This window comes from Kogia breviceps, chromosome 17 (assembly GCF_026419965.1).
Source record: "Kogia breviceps isolate mKogBre1 chromosome 17, mKogBre1 haplotype 1, whole genome shotgun sequence".
Classification (NCBI taxonomy): Eukaryota; Metazoa; Chordata; class Mammalia; order Artiodactyla; family Physeteridae; genus Kogia; species Kogia breviceps.
Window position 1 is genome coordinate 43,572,358 of NC_081326.1, and position 18,900 is coordinate 43,591,257.

The 18,900-nt window shown below is 40.6% G+C and overlaps 1 protein-coding gene across 1 annotated transcript in view; it reads left to right on the forward strand.

The window, feature by feature from the left end:
- The window catches only part of SPAG1 (sperm associated antigen 1), a 99,625-nt gene that overhangs the window by 69,120 nt on the left and 11,605 nt on the right, over nucleotides 1-18,900 (forward strand). The window contains exons 11-14 of the mRNA XM_067017202.1: nucleotides 2,056-2,469; nucleotides 2,855-2,954; nucleotides 7,985-8,137; nucleotides 16,705-16,871. Coding sequence (XP_066873303.1) covers nucleotides 2,056-2,469; nucleotides 2,855-2,954; nucleotides 7,985-8,137; nucleotides 16,705-16,871 — 834 coding nt within the window. The remainder of the gene's footprint in view (nucleotides 1-2,055; nucleotides 2,470-2,854; nucleotides 2,955-7,984; nucleotides 8,138-16,704; nucleotides 16,872-18,900) is intronic.

Sequence of the window (18,900 nt, forward strand, 5' to 3'; positions counted from 1 at the left end):
GTTGAACTACTCTTCCATTCCTGAGATAAATCCCACTTGGTCATGACATATAATCCTTTTAACACTTTGCTAGTATTTCATTGAGGGTTTTTGTATCTACCAGCTACCCAAACCACCCCACCCCAGGGTACTGAAGTCTTTGTGGTCTTCAGATCTAATGATTTTCTTTAGTCCTATGCAGTCAAAACTCTTGGCCATTCCTTCCTTTGATATTTGTTACTGTTGACTCCTTTCTCCCTGAAATACTCTTTCTTCTTGGTTTCTGAGGCAGTACACCCTCCTGTTTTCTCTCTCATTTCTAGGTACTCCTCCATCTCCACTGGAGATTCTGATCATCCTTTAAGTGTTTTATTTCTTAGGGATCCTTTGGAAGATCTCGGTGACTCCATTCACACTCAAACTTCAGTGATCCTTTTTATGCCAGCAACTCCCAAGTCAATGTCTCTAGATAAGGCCTCCTCTGATCTACATTTGGAGCTACCTCCTGAAGAGCTCCTCTGGAATGTCCCACAGGTAGTTAAATACCCAACAGGACTCAGGTCTTTCATGTTCAGGCCTCTGCTTACCTTTGCAGGAAAATGTTAAGGGGCATTTCAGCCTTAAGGAAAGAGGTACAGCATTCATTTCATTTGAATCTCAGTTATGTTGGTTTCTAGCTCTTCATGCTTGAGAGAATTCCTTAGCTTCTTCCTTGTGTATCTCTTGCTTCATTTGTAATGTGGGGACAATACTTGGTATGAAGATTAATGATAATGAAAAATGATAATGTATGTAAAGGTCTTGACCCATATTAAGTTCTCAATAAATGGAAGCTATTTAGTAATAGTATTGGTCAGACATACAAGGGAATAGAAAATAATACTAGCTGTCCATCGTTTCTACTGACACTGACTTAAGCTTCCATCCATTTTTATGCTGGGGACTTGAGCAGCAGATACCAGATGAAGAGTACTGGAGCCTTGCTCTGGGTCCAGTCTGGGGATTTATCACTATAATAAGATCATCTTTTTATTGTTAAGCTCCTTTTGGTTAGTGATCCAAAATTGGATGTTATTCTGCTGTATAGAAAACTGTATTTATTAATGAGTGTGTTTTTATACTCATTGCTTGCCTTAAGGTGATTATCCATCCACTGATTTTTATTTAATTACTAGTGGTTTTCTACTTCCTCTGTCTTTGTGCTTCAAATTCTGGCTTTACCATTCACGAAACAGAATGGGAAATAGATTCATTAAAAATCAGATTAGAATTTGTTACAAGAGAAAGCTAGGAAGTTTCTGCATTTAGTGCTTTGAAATGATGAATTGCTTTGTTTTAAATATTAAGACACCCATCAATGAAATATTTATGCATCATTTGCCTATTTAAATATCAATTCAATAATCAATTATTAGAGCTCTGATAAGTACCTGAAATCTTTCAATCAAGATCAAAGGAATTTTTCAGTTTGAATAAGGTATTGTACTGGAAATTTTACTGTCTTTTTAAGGTTCACTTTTAAAACTAGGTGCCTGTTTTATGTGAGTTCTTTGCTAAAATCATTTTTAAATGGCTTAAAAATCACTTGGACTTTTTTTTTTCTTTTTCAAATTATCTTCTCCCAGTCCCTAAACATAAGGAAAGGGTGCCCTAACTTTGGGTGCAATTATTATATTCAAGTTTTAGTAACTTCATTCATTCATTTCTAAACTGTAAATGGAAGAAAAGTACATATTTTGTAAGACCTACCTCGACAGGTATGCTTTGATGAAGGGAATGATTTTGAAATGCCGGTTTTCACGTCCCAAGCTCTTCAGCATTTGAAGAGTTAAATCCGGGGTTGGCTTCTGTGCCTAGCCCGGGAAGCCACTAGGTCTCGGAGGGCGGCCTTGGCTGTTAACCCTCTGGGCCGACCGGCCCGCGAAAGGCGCCGGAACCGCCGGATTCCACCCAAGGGGCGGGCCCACTCTGCCCGGTTTCTCCCGCGACCCCGCCCCTGCGCCGGCACCGCCGCGGCCTCCCTGGTAGTTGCTTGCGATGATGCAAACACTCACTTCCCGCATCCACTCCCTACAGAGGGCGCGGAGCCGGCGCCAGCCGGGAGCACCGCCGAACCGCGCGCCATGGGCAACATCCAGAAGAAGCTGACGGGCAAGAGCGAAGGGGGCAGGCGGCCGGAGAGGGGCGCGCCGCGGCGGGGCCGGGCGCCGGAGGCCGGCGCGGACAAGCGGGACCGGCCGCGGGCCCCGGCGACGGCGGACGGCGCCAATGGGCACCCGGGCGGCGGGCGGGGCGCCGGGGGCCCCGCGGGCAGCGCGCTCCCTGGGCCCGGCGCGTCCCCCGGACCTGGCGCGCCGCCGGGGCCGGCGCCCGCCGCACCAGTCGGCCCCGCCAGCCTGAAGAGCCAGGGCAACGAGCTCTTTAAAAACGGGCAGTTCGCCGAGGCGGCTCTCAGGTACTCGGCGGCGATCGCGCAGCTGGAGTCTGCAGGTGAGTGAGCTGCGCCCGCGGGGTCCCTGGCCCCTCGGGCTGCGGCTCGCGGGACCTAAAGGGGCCACCGCGGGAGAGGCGCGGGCCACCTCCCGAATGACAGGCGTTCGCCCTGTAGGTTCCTTCCCAGTAACCGAGGGCAGGGTGGGAGCGACTCCACCTCCGGGAGCTGTACCTTGGAACGCGTAGCGTGTGCCCGGGCGGGGCACGGTTGCAGCGGTCCCTTACGGCCTTGGCCTCTGTGGCCACTGCGGGCACAGGGAGGTCCTCGGAGCTGCATTAGCAGCGGGGTGTAGGACTGCAGTGCCGCAGGAGACCTCAGTCGTCTGGTGAACTGTGATTTCGCTAATGGATTTTAACTGTATTTAATTAAATGTGATTTTAGGAAGTGGAAGTGCAGATGATCTAAGTATCTTATATTCAAATAGAGCAGCATGTTACCTAAAAGATGGAAACTGCAGTGGCTGCATTCAAGATTGTAACAGGTAAACTGCCCGTTTTCAGCTTTGTCAAGAGATTTATCATTTCACTGTGATGAATGCAGTATTTAATATACTAAATTTTCTTCATAAGAGTCTAATTTCTTAAGACATTTAAGATGTGTTAATTAGTTAATACATAAAACTCGTAAATCCTTCCACGTATACGAAGACAATTATAGAAGATTGTGCAAACTTTTTTCAGTTCCACTGCTATCACCTTAATTCATACTCTTTTTCACATCAATCCCAGAGTACTGGAGAAGCCTTCTAACTAGTCTGTCTGCTTCCTCCAATCCACTGTGGCATCAGAATAGCTTTTCCTGAAGCATTATTTTGTGCAGACTGTTTCAGCGAGTGTTCAGTGGCTCAGTATGTTCTTCTAATAATTATAACCTCCTCTGTCACCACACTGCCCCCCAAAAAAGCTTTCTGCTCCCATTTGGTCCATATCTATAATGCCCTCTGCATATCTTTGCTTTTCAGAAATCCTTCCTCTTCAGCTTTCCCATCCTCTCTGCTTTCCTCATCACCTCAGGCTCCCTGGTCATCTGCATGGGTGTAATGCTTGCACTATCACTCTCACACCTGTAGGTACTTATGTCACCCACTGCATTGGATTTTAAGCTCCCTGAGGTCAAGAATCATGTATTACAGGGTTGCATCCCTCAAGCACATTAATCACCCATGGTACTCAACAAGTTACATGCTGAGATGGATGAATAATATATTTACATGAATAAAAAGTATCATTTTACCACTAAATAATAAGCCTGCTTCAGGAGCCCTTTGAAAAGAAGCTACTATTAGTTCATCTAAAAAATAAGAAGCCATAGGCACTGGTTTAACCTTCACAGTTTTGGTTTATTCCTGTAGTCTGGTATAATGGTTAATATCACCCCCTTTCACTCTCAGAAGCCCTAGTGTGGACAGTAGCATATGTGGACACCTTGATTATAAGGTAAACAATTTTTTTTCATTGATAGTATCAGTTTATTGATATGGATAAAATCTTGCTGGTATCTGTGCCTGCAGTTTAAAAAGAAGGCCGTGAGCTGCTTGGATTTTTTGCCGATTTTACATATTCATATTTAAAATCAATAATATTTATATTCACTTTGGTCTGACTCTAGACCCCACCTACTGCTGTGCTAGCTCACACTAGCTAATTGTTACGTTTTCAGGATCTTGTGAGTTGGTTGAAGTCAAGTTGGTAGTTGAAATCTGCCGCGGTTGGAGTACTACTAATACCATGAAAATTGGCAAATGCCCCAAATCTGGGCTTTTTTCCTCAGGAGAGCCGGTTGTTAAACATTTACCGCTGCTCATAACTAACAGCAAGACCACGTGTATTTGCAGATTATCAGGCACGTTGTGATTTGCAGCTAAGAACCTTTCAGTTCAAGTGTGTGACGGTAATACATTACCCTTCAGACTTGTCTTAGGTCTTCCTTCAGTGAGTGAGTTCAGGACTCTAGTTAAAAACTGGACTCACTTTATCCTTAAGTGAGAGAGAGTAAGGTGGCAGACATTTTCTTGCTAAAATGTGTTGTGTTTCAGTGTAGACCCAGGAGGAAGTCACAGAGGAGACTCTGGAGTCAGGAGTGGGGCGGGCGCTAGAATGGAGGTTTGCCCTGGAGGAGAGCAGGGGATTGCCTGCAGGGGAGGGAGGGAGGGAGGTGGGTGGTGATTTAGGTAAGGTGTCCTTACTTAAGAGCTGTGTTCTAGGCCGAGGAATCTGGCTCTGCTGGTCAGTACTGACCTTTCTAGAAGCCGACCTACTTAGATGTTTTCTTTGATACCTGGTGTATGAGTCTTAGCATAAGGGGCATGGGGTGATTTTACTCCAAAGCAGCAATTCTCAAACTCATTTCAGTGCCAGGGAAACCATGATTTACTTATGCGAACATGTTGAAATATGCCTGTATTTAAATCTGTATAAACTAGGAACCAATTATTAGCAGAAGAATGACTGTTTTCTCTTCACCTCAAAAAGATTACATACATTTTAAAGGGAGCGTATTTTTTAGTTTTTTAGTTAATTATCTTTGCTCCTTGGAGAGTTGTTTCCTGTTGCAGGAGCGCTTATTACAAAACAAGTGGTAGCAGGATTCAAACAGCAAAAAAGAAAGCCTCCCCGGGTCAAAGTTTAAAATAAGGGAGGAGGGGGAACCTATGAAATAACTTTGTATGCATTTTGGGGGAAAAGTCTTTGATTTTAAGTGTCTGCACTCCTGGGGCCTACTCTGAAGCACTTCCCTTGAGCTCTTTCCCAGGGGCTTATGGAAAGCAGCTGTTGGGTGGTTGAGGAGTGTTTGAGGAGCTCAGTGGTACAGGCCCTGCCCTCTCCTCGCCTCAGCATCTCCAGGTTTCTAGGTTAGGCTTCCAGGTGAAGCATGAAACAGGGTTATGACACCCAAGAAAAGTTTAAAACCAAATGATTTTAAACAAAACAATTTCTAGAAATAATTCTAGAAATTCTAGAATTATTTCTAGAAATTCTCAAATTATTTCTAGAAATTACTTGTCATCCTCATAATTGCTTATCAGCTAAAAGAAAAATCTTCACTGTTCCCATCTGTCAGAGAATCTTTTTGGGTTATCTAAACCATATCAAAAATCTTTCACTGATTTTCCATTGAGGGTATTCTGACAGAATCAAGACGAATGAATGTTGCCTAGTAATTCTCTGCTTTTTCTCATCTTTGTTGCTCGCAGACGGACTTGAAATTAGAAGACGATTTAAGTGTCTTAACTGTGTTAACTTGAATAGTTAAGCTTTTGTAAACTCTGGTTTAAAAGTTCTCTGTGTTTGTTTTTATGAATGGATGTGCTTTTTTTTTTTCTTTTTTTCTTCTAGTGGAATTCCCACTTAAAAGCTCACATTCATTTTCAGGATTGCGGTTAAAGAGAAAAAACCTTGCATGTATTTACTTGGCTGGGCAATGCTAAAAATTAAATGCATCATCTCATTCAGTTTTAGATTCCTCGCCTACCTGAGGTCTCTCTTGTGGATAAATAGCACCTTGGGTGTTGGAAATCTTTGGTAAAATGGGGATAGTCTTGTGTTTGTGACCTATATTTATAATCACTGTGTAGTTAATATCTCCTAGGCATTTAACTAAGGTAGATTTAAGGCAGTGGTACAAATGCCCAGAAACCTGTTTTCTAGTGTTTGAGTGTTTTTAATAGACTTTAATTTTATTTTTAAAATAACTTTTACTGGTTACAAGAGTAATACATACCTATTATAGAAAAAATCTTAAAACCCAGTACAACGCAAAGGAGATCATTAAAATCATTCCCAATCCTAACACCTAGGCAGAGCAAAATTGGTTATTTTTCAAAGAAATGAAGCTAATTAGGTTTAATGACATTTCTAGAACAAATTCTATGGTACGAAGCTGAGGAGCACACCCACATGTGCAGTTGAGTATCTGTACAATGTAGAGCAGCGGTCCCCAACCTTTTTGGCACCAGGGACCAGTTTCGTGGAAGACAGTTTTTCCTCGGATTGGGGGGATGGTTCAGGAAGTAATGCGAGGGACTGGGAGGATGGGGAGAGGCAGATGAAGCTTCGCTCGCTCACCCGCCGCTCACCTTCTGCTGTGCAGCCCGGTTCCTAACAGGCCGTGGACCGGTACCAGTCCGTGGCCCAGGGGCTGGGAACCCCTGAATGGCAGGTGACTCTGAGTTCCTTTATCTGTGGTGCTCTTGTTTCTGTTCGTGGTAGAAAGAGCGTAGGCCCTACAGGTTCATTTGGGAGGGGTTTGCCGAGTCCCTCCAGTGGCCTGGCAGTGATCTAGGCACCGGGATACAGTGGTGATCAGCTCCTGCAACGCCCTTGCTTTCCTGTAGCTTAAATTCAGAAGAACGAGCACGTGGGCAGACTGCTCCCTGTGTCTCTCCGTCTCCTCACCTGCAACATGAACATATTACTATTTATTTACCTTGCAGGCTTGTTGTGACATTAGATGAGAATGTCTGCAGAGACTAGCACTGGCAGGTGTTGTCGGAGCTTCCTCCTTCCAGATCACTGTAGACAGGAACAGACAACAGATCTCTAGGACTGTTGGAGAAAAAGTCGAGAAGCCCTCACTCATGCTTTTCCTGAATCAAGTTAAATGTCTGATATATAAACTGCTCATGCATAAGAATTACCAGAAGAGCAAACCTTTATCACCACTGTGGACAGTCTGGCACAGAGATTTGTTAGTAGATTATTAGCTCTTCATAGGATCTCTGCACGGAGTACTTCTTTACAGTTTCAGTTGATTTTGTTAAAACTAAGAGTACAATAGTTTTCGTTCATAAATACAATCTTTTTATTGTATGCTTTATTTCAGAATATAATGAAGTGCCTTAAGTAATGAGGTAGCTTTAAGCAGTTACTTCAGACAAAACCAAGGAACATAACCTTGAAATACATCTCTAGTGATATTGAAAATGCCTCATAGACTAAAAAGTGCAAGGTGAAAATTCATGACTTACAAGAAATCATTGGATACTTACTCCCTTGATTTCCTCGGGTCTATGTTTGAAGCCCTTTGGCAGCAAGTAAATCATAATCAACTGTATTAAGTTTTGGAGAGCTAATTTTCAAAATGCAGTGTAGGTTTTGTGGTTCTGTGCTAAGTGCCTTATTAAATACATAGGTGCAAATAAAAATTTTCCTTTTAATCTGTCAATAACAAGAACCTGTTGAAAGCCTACTCTGTGCCTGGTGCCACGATGGGCTCTGCTAGTACACGGGAGTGGGAGGGAAGGCACCGCCTGCTGTCAGGGAGTTCAGTCTCACTGGGGGAAAGAGTAAATGCCAAAGGGCTTCGATCCTGGTTTAAAAGAAAGGAAGTAACCACAGATTTGATTGCTCTGCTACTCTGGGTTTGCCTTTCTGGTATGTTGCCAGATCCCCAAGGTAAAATATCAGATATGTATGTATGTGAGAGTCCAGTCCTATCAGATACATTCAGATAGTGTAAGTTAGGGAGTAATTTTCAAAACAAATGACAGTGTAATATTTCTGTCTCCTTTAGGGCTCTGGAACTTCATCCATTCTCAATCAAGCCTCTTCTTCGACGAGCAATGGCCTATGAAACTTTAGAGCAGTATCACAAAGCTTATGTGGATTATAAAACAGTGTTGCAAATAGACTGCGGAATCCAGATAGCAAATGACAGTGTTAACAGGTAACCTAATCAGAGGCAGCTGCCTGGGGTCTAGTTGTTTTCTAATGGAATGAGATTTTATTGTCCTCCCCTCTTTCAAGAATGATGTCAAAGTGTAGACGTGTTCTTCGTTAGTGGCATTACATGAAAGATTGTCTTCTTTCATTCCTTCAAAACCAAATGGTTTTGATGGATGTCTTCATGGGCCTGCTAGATATTTGTGTTATATGCCCTTTAAATAGACACTCATCTAGGATGAGTTTTAACTTAAAATGGTAAAATAGCACAGAATTTGGTTCTAATTTATATTATGACCTATTTACCCCCTGGGTGAGAATGGGAAGGTAAGAATTTCCAGACTTCATAAATTGCTTTCAGGTGAACTTTGAAAATTACTACTTGGATAACATTTCTAATTATGTAGAATATTTTCTGATCCCATTTGTCCAAAGTATAATTTCTTCCAAGTATGTGTATATTACACTGAGCCTTGTGTTGGTCTAGTGTACCATGCCCCACTCCCCACAAAAAGACAGAAAGGGAATAAAAAATGGCATAGCCTCTGTCTTTAAGCAAACTAGAACATAGCTAGGGGGAACAACTTAACATAAGACAGATTCTCCCCAGGTGTGAACATTAGTGAAGTGGGGATCACAGAGAGGTCTGCCTGCCTTTGTCTGTGTGGGCCACAGTTGTTGGAGCAGTGAAGGGCGTTGAGAGACCACAAGGGGACCTTGAACAAAGCTATGGAAAACGAGAATGGCAGGTTTCAGATTAATTCTTTTTTTAAGATCCTGCCTTACCTCCCCACCTGGTCCCACTGCACTTTGGAGAAAAACTCCTGGAAAGATCTGTGTGGAAAGTGGGCAGCCGTTCCTTGGTTCTTCTACTCTGTGGTCGCTCAGGACCTGTCTGGTCCCAGCCTGTCCGGAAGTAAAGGGTAGATATTGGTTATTGGATCTGAGTGGGACCAGATGGAACCGTGGGCATTCACGGCTTGGTCTCCATCCTGTAAAATCAGGCGTGTCACTGAGAGCTCTCCAAGCCTTTTCTCCCACTGCACAGCTGCCTCGCTGCACGTCATCTGCTGCCTCCTCATATGTGTCTGAAGGCTTTTCTTCCCCCTTTTTGTCTGGTTAATTCCTTCTTGTCCTGAAGAAGAGGACTTTCCCTGATCCACCATCTCCCCAGCACATGTGCCCTTCAGGCTCCTCTCCTACCACCTGTGCCTTCTTTCCATATTGTTTGTAAATTCTCTGCCTTCTCTTTTTGTAAAGTTCTTTTTCTCTCATTCTTCTAGGAGTTCCTGGGGGTCGGGGTTGTGTTTTATCTGTCTCTGTAGTTGCGGTACTTTGTACAGCAGGCATCCTCAGTAAAATTGTGTGGAGTGAACGCGTCCTCCAACAGACGGAGCGTGGCTCACGCCATGCTGTGGGATTCTGCCCTTAATCTGGCCCAGCCTCTGTCTGGGGGTCTCCGAGATGCAACGTTGGGGAAAGTAGGATCTTCTCCCAGGGTTAGGGCTTCTCGTGAAACAAAGAAGTATATGACAGAGAGACAAGGGGCCTGTTGAGGAGGTGTTTTCGGAAGTCTGGTTCATAATGATAGGCTGAATGGTCTGAAGGGAGGAATTTATGTCTGAGAGACTGTGATCATTCACATTTCTGAACCTGCTGCATTATACTTTGTTAAAAAATTGAGGTAAAATTCACATAACAGCTAAATTAACTATTTTAAGGTGTACAATTTAGTGGCCTTCAGTACACTCACAGTGTTGTGCAGCCACCACCTTTAACTAGTTCCAAAATATTTCATCCCCAAATGGAAACTCTGTCCCCAGTAAGCACTCACTCCTCATTCTCCCTTTCCTAGCACCTGATCTGCTGTCTCTATGGATTTACCCTTTCTGGATAGTTCATATAAATAGAATCATACAATATGTACCTTTGGTGTCTGGCTTACTTCACTTAGCATAACGTTTTCAAGGTTGGTCCACGGTGTGGCATGTGTGTTGACGTCATTTCTTTTTATGACTGAATAATATTCTGTTGTATGGATGTATCACATTGTGTTTATCCATTCATCCATTGATGGAGCTTTCGGCTGTTTCCACCATTTGGCTGTTGTGAATAGTGCTGCTGTGAACATTCACGTGCAAGGGTTTGTTTGCATACCTGTTTTCAGCTCCTTTTGGCGTACACCTAGGCATGGAATTGCTGGGTCATATGGTAATTCTGTTTAGCCTTTGGAGGATTGTATTGTAATTTTTATATGTACTCAAGAAGGTTCTTTTACACAAATTGACTTTTAAGACTCATTCATTTTTTTTAATTGAATGGCTCTTGCTGATACATTGTTTTATAAGAAGATGAGGAGGCTTTGTCTGGTTTTGCCATATATATCTTCTATAAAATATCCATTTAGAAAATTTCACTATTCCTTTTCATGAATCCCATATTTATGCTTGCTTTGCCACCTAAGCCACAGCAGCTTTTTTTTTTTTTTTAATTTAAACATCTGTGCTTATTTTGTATGTGTCTTCCATTAACCATATCCCTCTTCAGGAATCTTATGTGTTACATTTCCCTGCATATGCTTATTTATTCCCAGGTAACACATCATCTCTTTTCAGCTGCTTCTTCCTTACCTCTCTGCTGGTAATACAAGTATTGCTTGAAAATTCTTTTTTTCTAAAATTTTCTTGCTTTTTCTTCTGCTATTGTGGGTGCTTATACATTTATTTCTTCAAATTTATTTTTAACACTAAAATATATGAGATGTGGTTATCATAACCAAAATCACTATTGAAATTGCGGTTTACGAAATTGTAGGGAAAGTGTATGTATTACATTTGCCTCTGTATAAATATAAAATTTATTTCACACAAAAAATACTACTGAGCTAACTAATTTGAATGCATTCTACTAATTACCAGTAACTTTCTCAGTCTTGGGGACCACCTTTGAAAAATTATTTATTTATTTTTAACATCTTTATGGAGTATAATTGCTTTACAGTGGTGTGTTAGTTTCTGCTTTATAACAAAGTGAATCAGCTACACATATATATATATATCCCCATATCTCCTCCCTCTTGAGTCTCCCGCCCTCCCACCCTCCCTATCCCACCCCTCTGGTGGTCACAAAGCACCGAGGTGATCTCCCTGTGCTATACGGCTGCTTCCCACTAGCTAGCTATTTTACATATGGTAGTGTATATATGTCCATGCCACTCTCTCACTTCGTCCCAGCTTACCCTTCCCCCTCCCCATGTCCTCAAGTCCATTCTCTACGTCTGTGTCTTTATTCCTGTCCTGCCCCCAGGTTCTTCAGAACCTTTTCTTTTTTAAAAAAAATTTAGATTCCATATATATGTATTAGCATATGGTATTTGTTTTCCTCTTTCTGACTTACTTCACTCTACGACAGACTCTAGGTCCGTCCACCTCACTACAAATAATTTCGTTTCTTTTTATGGCTAGGTAATATTCCATTGTATATATGTGCCACATCATCTTTATCCATTCATCTGATGATGGACACTTAGGTTGCTTCCATGTCCTGGCTATTGTAAATAGAGCTGCAGTGAACATTGTGGTACATGATTCTTTTTGAATTATGGTCTTCTCAGGATATATGCCCAGTAGTGGGATTGCTGGGTTGTATGGTAGTTCTATTTTTAGTTTTTCAAGGAACCTCCATACTGTTCCCCATAGTGGCTGTATCAATTTACATTCCTACCAACAGTGCAAGAGGGTACCCTTTTCTCCAAACCCTCTCCAGCATTTATTGTTTGTAGATTTTTTTATGATGGCCATTCCGACTGGTGTGAGGTAGTTTTGACTGGTGTGAGGTAGTTTTGATTTCATTGTAACTCATTGTAGTTTTGATTTGCATTTCTCTAATGATTAGTGATGTTGAGTATCCTTTCATATGTTTGTTGGCAATCTGTATATCTTCTTTGGAGAAATGTCTGGGTTTTTTTTTATTTTAATTTTTGTTTTTATTTCCAATTCTCTAGGAGGTGGGTCAAAAAGGATCTTGCTGTGATTTATCTCATAGAGTGTTCTGCCTATGTTTTCCTCTGAGAGTTTTATAGTGCCTGGCCTTACATTTAGGTCTTTAATCCATTTTGAGTTTATTTTTGTGTGTGGTGTTAGGGAGTGTTCTAATTTCATACTTTTACATGTAGCTGTCCAGTTTTCCCAGCACCACTTATTGAAGAGGCTGTCTTTTCTCCACTGTATATCATTCCCTCCTTTATCAAAGATAAGGTGACCATATGTGTGTGGGTTTATCTCTGGGCTTTCTATCCTGTTCCATTGATCTATGTTTCTGTTTTTGTGCCAGTACCATACTGTCTTGATTACTGTGGCCTTGTAGTATAGTCTGAAGTCAGGGAGCCTGATTCCTCCAGCTCCATTTTTCGTTCTCAAGATTGCTTTGGCTATTCGGGGTCTTTTGTGTTTCCATACAAATTGTGAAATTCTTTGTTCTAGTTCTGTAAAAAATGCCAGTGGTAATTTGATAGGGATTGCATTGAATCTGTAGATTGCTTTGGGTAATAGAGTCATTTTCACTATGTTGATTCTTCCAATCCATGAACATGGTATATTTCTCCACCTATTTGTACCATCTTTAATTTCTTTCATCAGTGTCTTATAGTTTTCTGCATACAAGTCTTTTGTCTCCTTAGGTAGGTTTATTCCTAGATATTTTATTCTTTTTGTTGCAATGGTACATGGGAGTGTTTTCTTAATTTCATTCTCAGATTTTTCATCATTAGTGTATAAGAATGCCAGAGATTTCTGTGCATTAATTTTGTATCCTGCTACTTTACCAAATTCATTGATTAGCTCTAGTAGTTTTCTGGTAGCATCCTTAGGATTCTCTATGTATAGTATCATGTCATCTGCAAACAGTGACAGCTTTACTTCTTCTTTTCCTATTTGGATTCCTTTTATTTCTTTATTTTCTCTAATTGCTGTGGCTAGAACTTCCAAAACTAGGTTGAATAAGAGTGGTGAGAGTGGGCAACCTTGTCTTGTTCCTGATCTTAGTGGAAATGGTTTCAGTTTTTCACCATTGAGAACAATGCTGGCTGTGGGTTTGTCATATATTGCCTTTATTATATTGAGGAAAGTTCCCTCTATGCCTACTTTCTGCAGGGTTTTTATCATAAATGGGTGTTGAATTTTGTCAAAAGCTTTCTCTGCATCTATTGAGATGAGCATATGGTTTTTCTTCTTCAGTTTGTTGATATGGTGTATCACGTTGATTGATTTGCGTATATTGAAGAATCCTTGCATTCCTGGAGTAAACCCCACTTGATCATGGTGTATGATCCTTTTAATGTGCTGTTGGATTCTGTTTGCTAGTATTTTGTTGAGGATTTTTGCGTCTATGTTCATCAGTGATATTGGCCTATAGTTTTCTTTCTTTGTGACATCTTTGTCTGGTTTTTGTATCAGGGTGATGGTGGCCTCATAGAATGAGTTTGGGAGTGTTCCTCCCTCTGCTATCTTTTGGAAGAGTTTGAGAAGGATAGGTGTTAGCTCTTCTCTAAATGTTTGATAGAATTTTCCTGTGAAGCCATGTGGTCCTGGGCTTTTGTTTGTTGGAAGATTTTTAATCACAGTTTCAATTTCAGTGCTTGTGATTGGTCTGTTCATATTTTCTATTTCTTCCTGGTTCAGTCTTGGCAGGTTGTGCATTTCTAAGAATTTGTCCATTTCTTCCAGGTTGTCCATTTTATTGGCATAGAGTTGCTTGTAGTTATCTCTAATAATCTTTTATATTTCTGCAGTGTCAGTTGTTACATCTCCTTTTTCATTTCTAATTCTATTGATTTGAGTCTTCTCCCTGTTTTTCTTGATGAGTCTGGCTAATGGTTTATCAATTTTATTTATCTTCTCAAAGAACCAGCTTTTAGTTTTATTGATCTTTGGTATTGTTTCCTTCATTTCTTTTTCATTTATTTCTGATCTGATCTTTATAATTTCTTTCCTTATGCTAAATTTGGGGTTTTTTTGTTCTTCCTTCTCTAATTGCTTTAGGTGCAAAGTTAAGTTGTTTATTCGAGATGTTTCCTGTTTCTTAAGGTATGATTGTATTGCTATAAACTTCCCTCTTAGAACTGCTTTTGCTGTATCCCATAGGTTTTGGGTCATCGTGTCTCCATTGTCATTTGTTTCTAAGTACTTTTTTTTTTTTTTTTTGCGGTACACGGGCTTCTCTCTGTTGTGGCCTCTCCCATTGTGGAGCACAGGCTCCGGACGCGCGGGCTCAGCAGCCATGGCTCACAGGCCCAGCCGCTCTGCGGCACGTGGGATCTTCCCGTACCGGGGCACGAACCCGTGTCCCCTGCATCGGCAGGCGGACTCTCAACCACTGCGCCACCAGGGAAGCCCTCTAAGTACTTTTTGATCTCCTCTTTGATTTCTTCAGTGATCACTTTGTTATTAAGTAGTGTATTGTTTAGCCTCCATGTGTTTGTATTTTTTACAGATCTTTTCCTGTAATTGATATCTAGTCTCATAGCGTTGTGGTCAGAAAAGATACTTGATACTTTTTCAATTTTCTTAAATTTGCCATGGCTAGATTTGTGACCCAAGATATGATCTATCCTGGAGAATGTTCCATGGGCACTTGAGAAAAATGTGTATTCTGTTGTTTTTCGATGGAATGTCCTATAAATATCAAGTAAATCCATCTTGTATAATGTATCATTTAGAGCTTGTGTTTCCTTATTTATTTTTGCCTAGAGAGGTTCCTTTAGTATTTGTTGTAAAGGTGGTTTGGTGGTGCTAAATTCTCTCAGGTTTTGCTTGTCTGTAAAGGTTTTAATTTCTCCGTCGAATCTGAATGAGATCCTTGCTGGGTAGAGTAATCTTGGTTGTAGGTTTTTCCCTTCCATCACTTTAGATATGTCCTGCCACTCCCTTCTGGCTTGCAGAGTTTCTGCTGAAAGATCAGCTGTTAACCTTATCAGGAGTACCTTGTATGTTATTTGTTGTTTTTCCCTTGTTGCTTTTAATATTTTTTCTTTGTACTTAATTTTTGATAGTTTGATTAATGTGTGTCTTGGCATGTTTCTCCTTGGATTTATCCTGTATGGGACTCTCTGCACTTCCTGGACTTGACTATTTCCTTTCACATATTAGGGAAGTTTTTGAGTATAATCTCTTCAAATATTTTCCGAGTCCCTTTCTTTTTCTCTTCCTCTTCTGGCACCCCTATAATTTGAATGTTGGTGCATTTATTGTTGTCACAGAGGTTTCTGAGACTGTCCTCAATTCTTTTCATTCTTTTTTCTTTATTCTGCTCTGCGGTAGTTATTTCCACCATTTTACCTTCCAGGTCACTTATTCGTTCTTCTGCCTCAGTTATTCTGCTATTGATTCCTTCTAGAGAATTTTAAATTTCATTTATTGTGTTGTTCATCATTGTTTGTTTGCTCTTTAGTTCTTCTTGGTCCTTGTTAAACGTTTCTTGTACTTTGTCCATTCTATTTCCAACATTTTGGATCATCTTTACTATCATTTCTCTGAATTCTTTTTCAGATAGACTGCCTATTTCCTCTTCATTTGTTTGGTCTGGTGAGTTTTACCGTGCTCCTTCATCTGCTGTGTGTGTCTCTGTCTTCTCATGTTGCTTAACTTACTGTGTTTGTGGTCTCCTTTTCGCAGGCTGCACATTCGTAGTTTCCGTTGTTTTCAGTGTCTGCTCTCAGTGGCTATGGCTGGCTCAGTGGGTTGTGTAGGCTTCCCTGTGGAGGGGACTAGTGCCTGTGTTCTGGTGGATGAGGCTGGATCTTGTCTTTCTGGTGGGTTTTTCCCAAAGACATAATTCAGTTTTGTTTTAAAATCTAAGATGATATTTTGTAAGTTTAAAGTGATGAGAAAGTGATAATAAGGGATGTTATCTCAATATTATGATAGCCATTAGCAAATGTCATTAATACAAGGGTCCTCGTAATAGACTCCAATATCCTATTCTTTCATCTCTATGCATATGAAAACAAAAAGAGTAGATAATTTTGGATATGAAAAAAACACAAGAGTATCTTAACCACAGGTAAATGTTTCAAGAAGAAGCACTATTCCGTGTAACTGCTACTCCTCATCAGTTTTAGCAGCCAGTGTTATACACCTGTCTTTCATATACACTTTGGGCATAGAAATTCTAAAGTACTTCTGATTATTCTCAAGAGTAATACATTATCAATTTAGTAATTATATGAAATGTTATGCAGGGGATATTTCTTCTAGCCTCCTAAATTTTAGTTTTTTACTTCACTTTTTTAAAAATTAAAATTTTATTGCATATACATTAAAATTTTTTTTTAACTAATTGGAAATGTCTTAATTTTTTCTTGTGATGCAAAAAGGATCTAAAGTTACATAGTTTGGGGCAATTTTTAAGAGTCCTTTTTAAGACTGTTTATGTGGACAGCAAATAGCTTGATTGTGTGTTTCTACAGGGAAGTACAGAAATGCATAGCATTTGTAAATTTTACTCTTGGTATGACCTTCAGTAATGTAGAAAGCAAATTGCATGATCAACAGAGGAAACTGATTTTCTTTTTAGGATAACAAAAATTTTAATGGCCCTGGATGGACCAAGCTGGCGGGAGAAGCTGTTGCCCATTCCTGCTGTGCCCACTTCTGCACAATTGCGAGCTTGGCGGCCTGTGGCAGAGACGCCCCCAGACCAAGTGGGAGATTCCTGCAGCCATCACCAACCAGGCATCACAGGTAGGGGAAGCCTACACTTATTTTTTCTGAGCGTTATCATGAGCTGTGCATATGTTTTCACAGTAAAGCAGAAGGATAACTGTGTGAACTCAGGCGTCTGCTATGGGTTTAAGTTAAGACCGTGTTCTCCCTCTTTCTAACTGCAGAGTCTTAAGAAGTTGCCGCACACCTCCAGTGTTTGAGTGTATGTGAAAGGGGGAAATATGAGTAACTGTCTCATGGAGTTATTCTCAGGAATAAATGGAGAGATGCATATGAAATGCTTAGCACATGTGCTGACTGTGTAAGCTTATAGTAGCCTCTTAATAAACGTTAAGTCAGCATTATTATTATAAATAAGAAAAAAGAATTGAGTAGCATATAGTTCTCTACACACCATGTATGTGGCAAGGCTAGTTTAATGAGATTGATGTTTTTGAAATAATAAAGCAAAATAAAGCCCTACAACAAATAGAAAGCTACTGACAGCTGAGCAGAGTCACCCTGGCTACTGTGATGAGATTCAGTTATAGAAAGCCAAGGAAGGAAGAGAGAGGGGCATTAAGAAACTACCATAATAATCCAGTCAAGAGCTAAGGGTGGCTTGAATAAAGAGGGTAGTAGAAGAGGTAGTGAGAATTATTAGATTTAGTTACAATTTAAAGGTAGAGCTGACTAGTTGGATGTGGGAGAAGAGCTACAGATAATTTCAGGGTTTTTGTCTTGAGAAAGTAGAAGGATGGAAGTGCCATTTATTAGATGGGAAAACCACAGAAAAATTAGATTTGGAACAATCAGGAACTCAGTTTTGGACACATCAAGTTCAGAAAACCTACTAGACATTCAAAAGAACTTAGAGTTTGAGAGGGGAGGGAGGTTGTATTGACATATAAACTTGGAAGCAGGCAGGTTATAAATGATATTTCAAGTTATGCGGTTAGATGAGATCACCAAGGTTTTACAAAGTATAATTGAGAGATCTAAAGATTAAGTCTTAGAGAATGCCATCATTTATTATAAGAACTATTATGTACTTCCGTATGAATTTTATAAATCTCACCATACAGAAATTCTAGAATGTCAAAGATGCAAGGCTTTGATTTAAGACATCATTTGGTTGTTTACATTTAAGGTTGGGGATGGGGCTATATAACATCTGACTTTGGTTTTACAAAGCCGAGAGGGAGTAGGAACAAAAATTGTTACTCTGTAGTAGCACCTTTCTCCCATCCTGTGGAGTTTGTTTTGGGGAACATGCCCAGGAAGATCTCTATTAAGTAACAACAAGAAAGTATACATTTTTTTCAGGCTGTGCCACCATGCCAAGGGAAGGGGCCAGAGCCTCACAAATCATGAAACGACTGACAAAAGTTGGGGTCACATGGATCCTTGTAATTTAATCCCAATTTTCTTATAAAATAAACTATAGGTTTAAAAAAAAAAAAAAAAGCCCTACAACATATATCTAGCAGTACCTCCTTCTGCCTTGTATTGTAATTGTTCACATCCATACGTACATCCCCACAGTGCTTACCTCAGAACTTTGTGCAGAGTGTTTAATAAATGTGCCTTCACGCTTGCCTTCTGCTTGAAAGCTGGCTGAGGCTCCATTTCTCCTGCCTGCTTCGGAACCCCATGTGTGTCTGTGTCGAGCTTCATCTTGCAGACACGCTGAGCCGTGATGTCCCAATGGCTCACCCTTTTCATTGCCTAGAAAGAAGAACTTGGCAGGGAACTTCTGCCAAGGCTTTTAGATGGTTCAGCAGTCCTGGGAAAAACATGGAGATCTCTAGCTTCTAGAATCCATTATTAATGGGGCCTGGCACAAAGCATTTGCTCAATAAAGGGTAGCTATTCATTACTAATAACATGCATACTAACCATAGTATAGATATGTGATAGTGAGTCATAAGCACAAGAATAATCAGCTCTTTCTGTTCATATCTATGTACTAATTATTAGTGAGGCTGGATACCAAAGACTTAAAAACAATGTAGGAAGAAAAGCTTGAGGAAAGTTTTTCAGCAAATTGGAAGAAAAAAAAAAATCC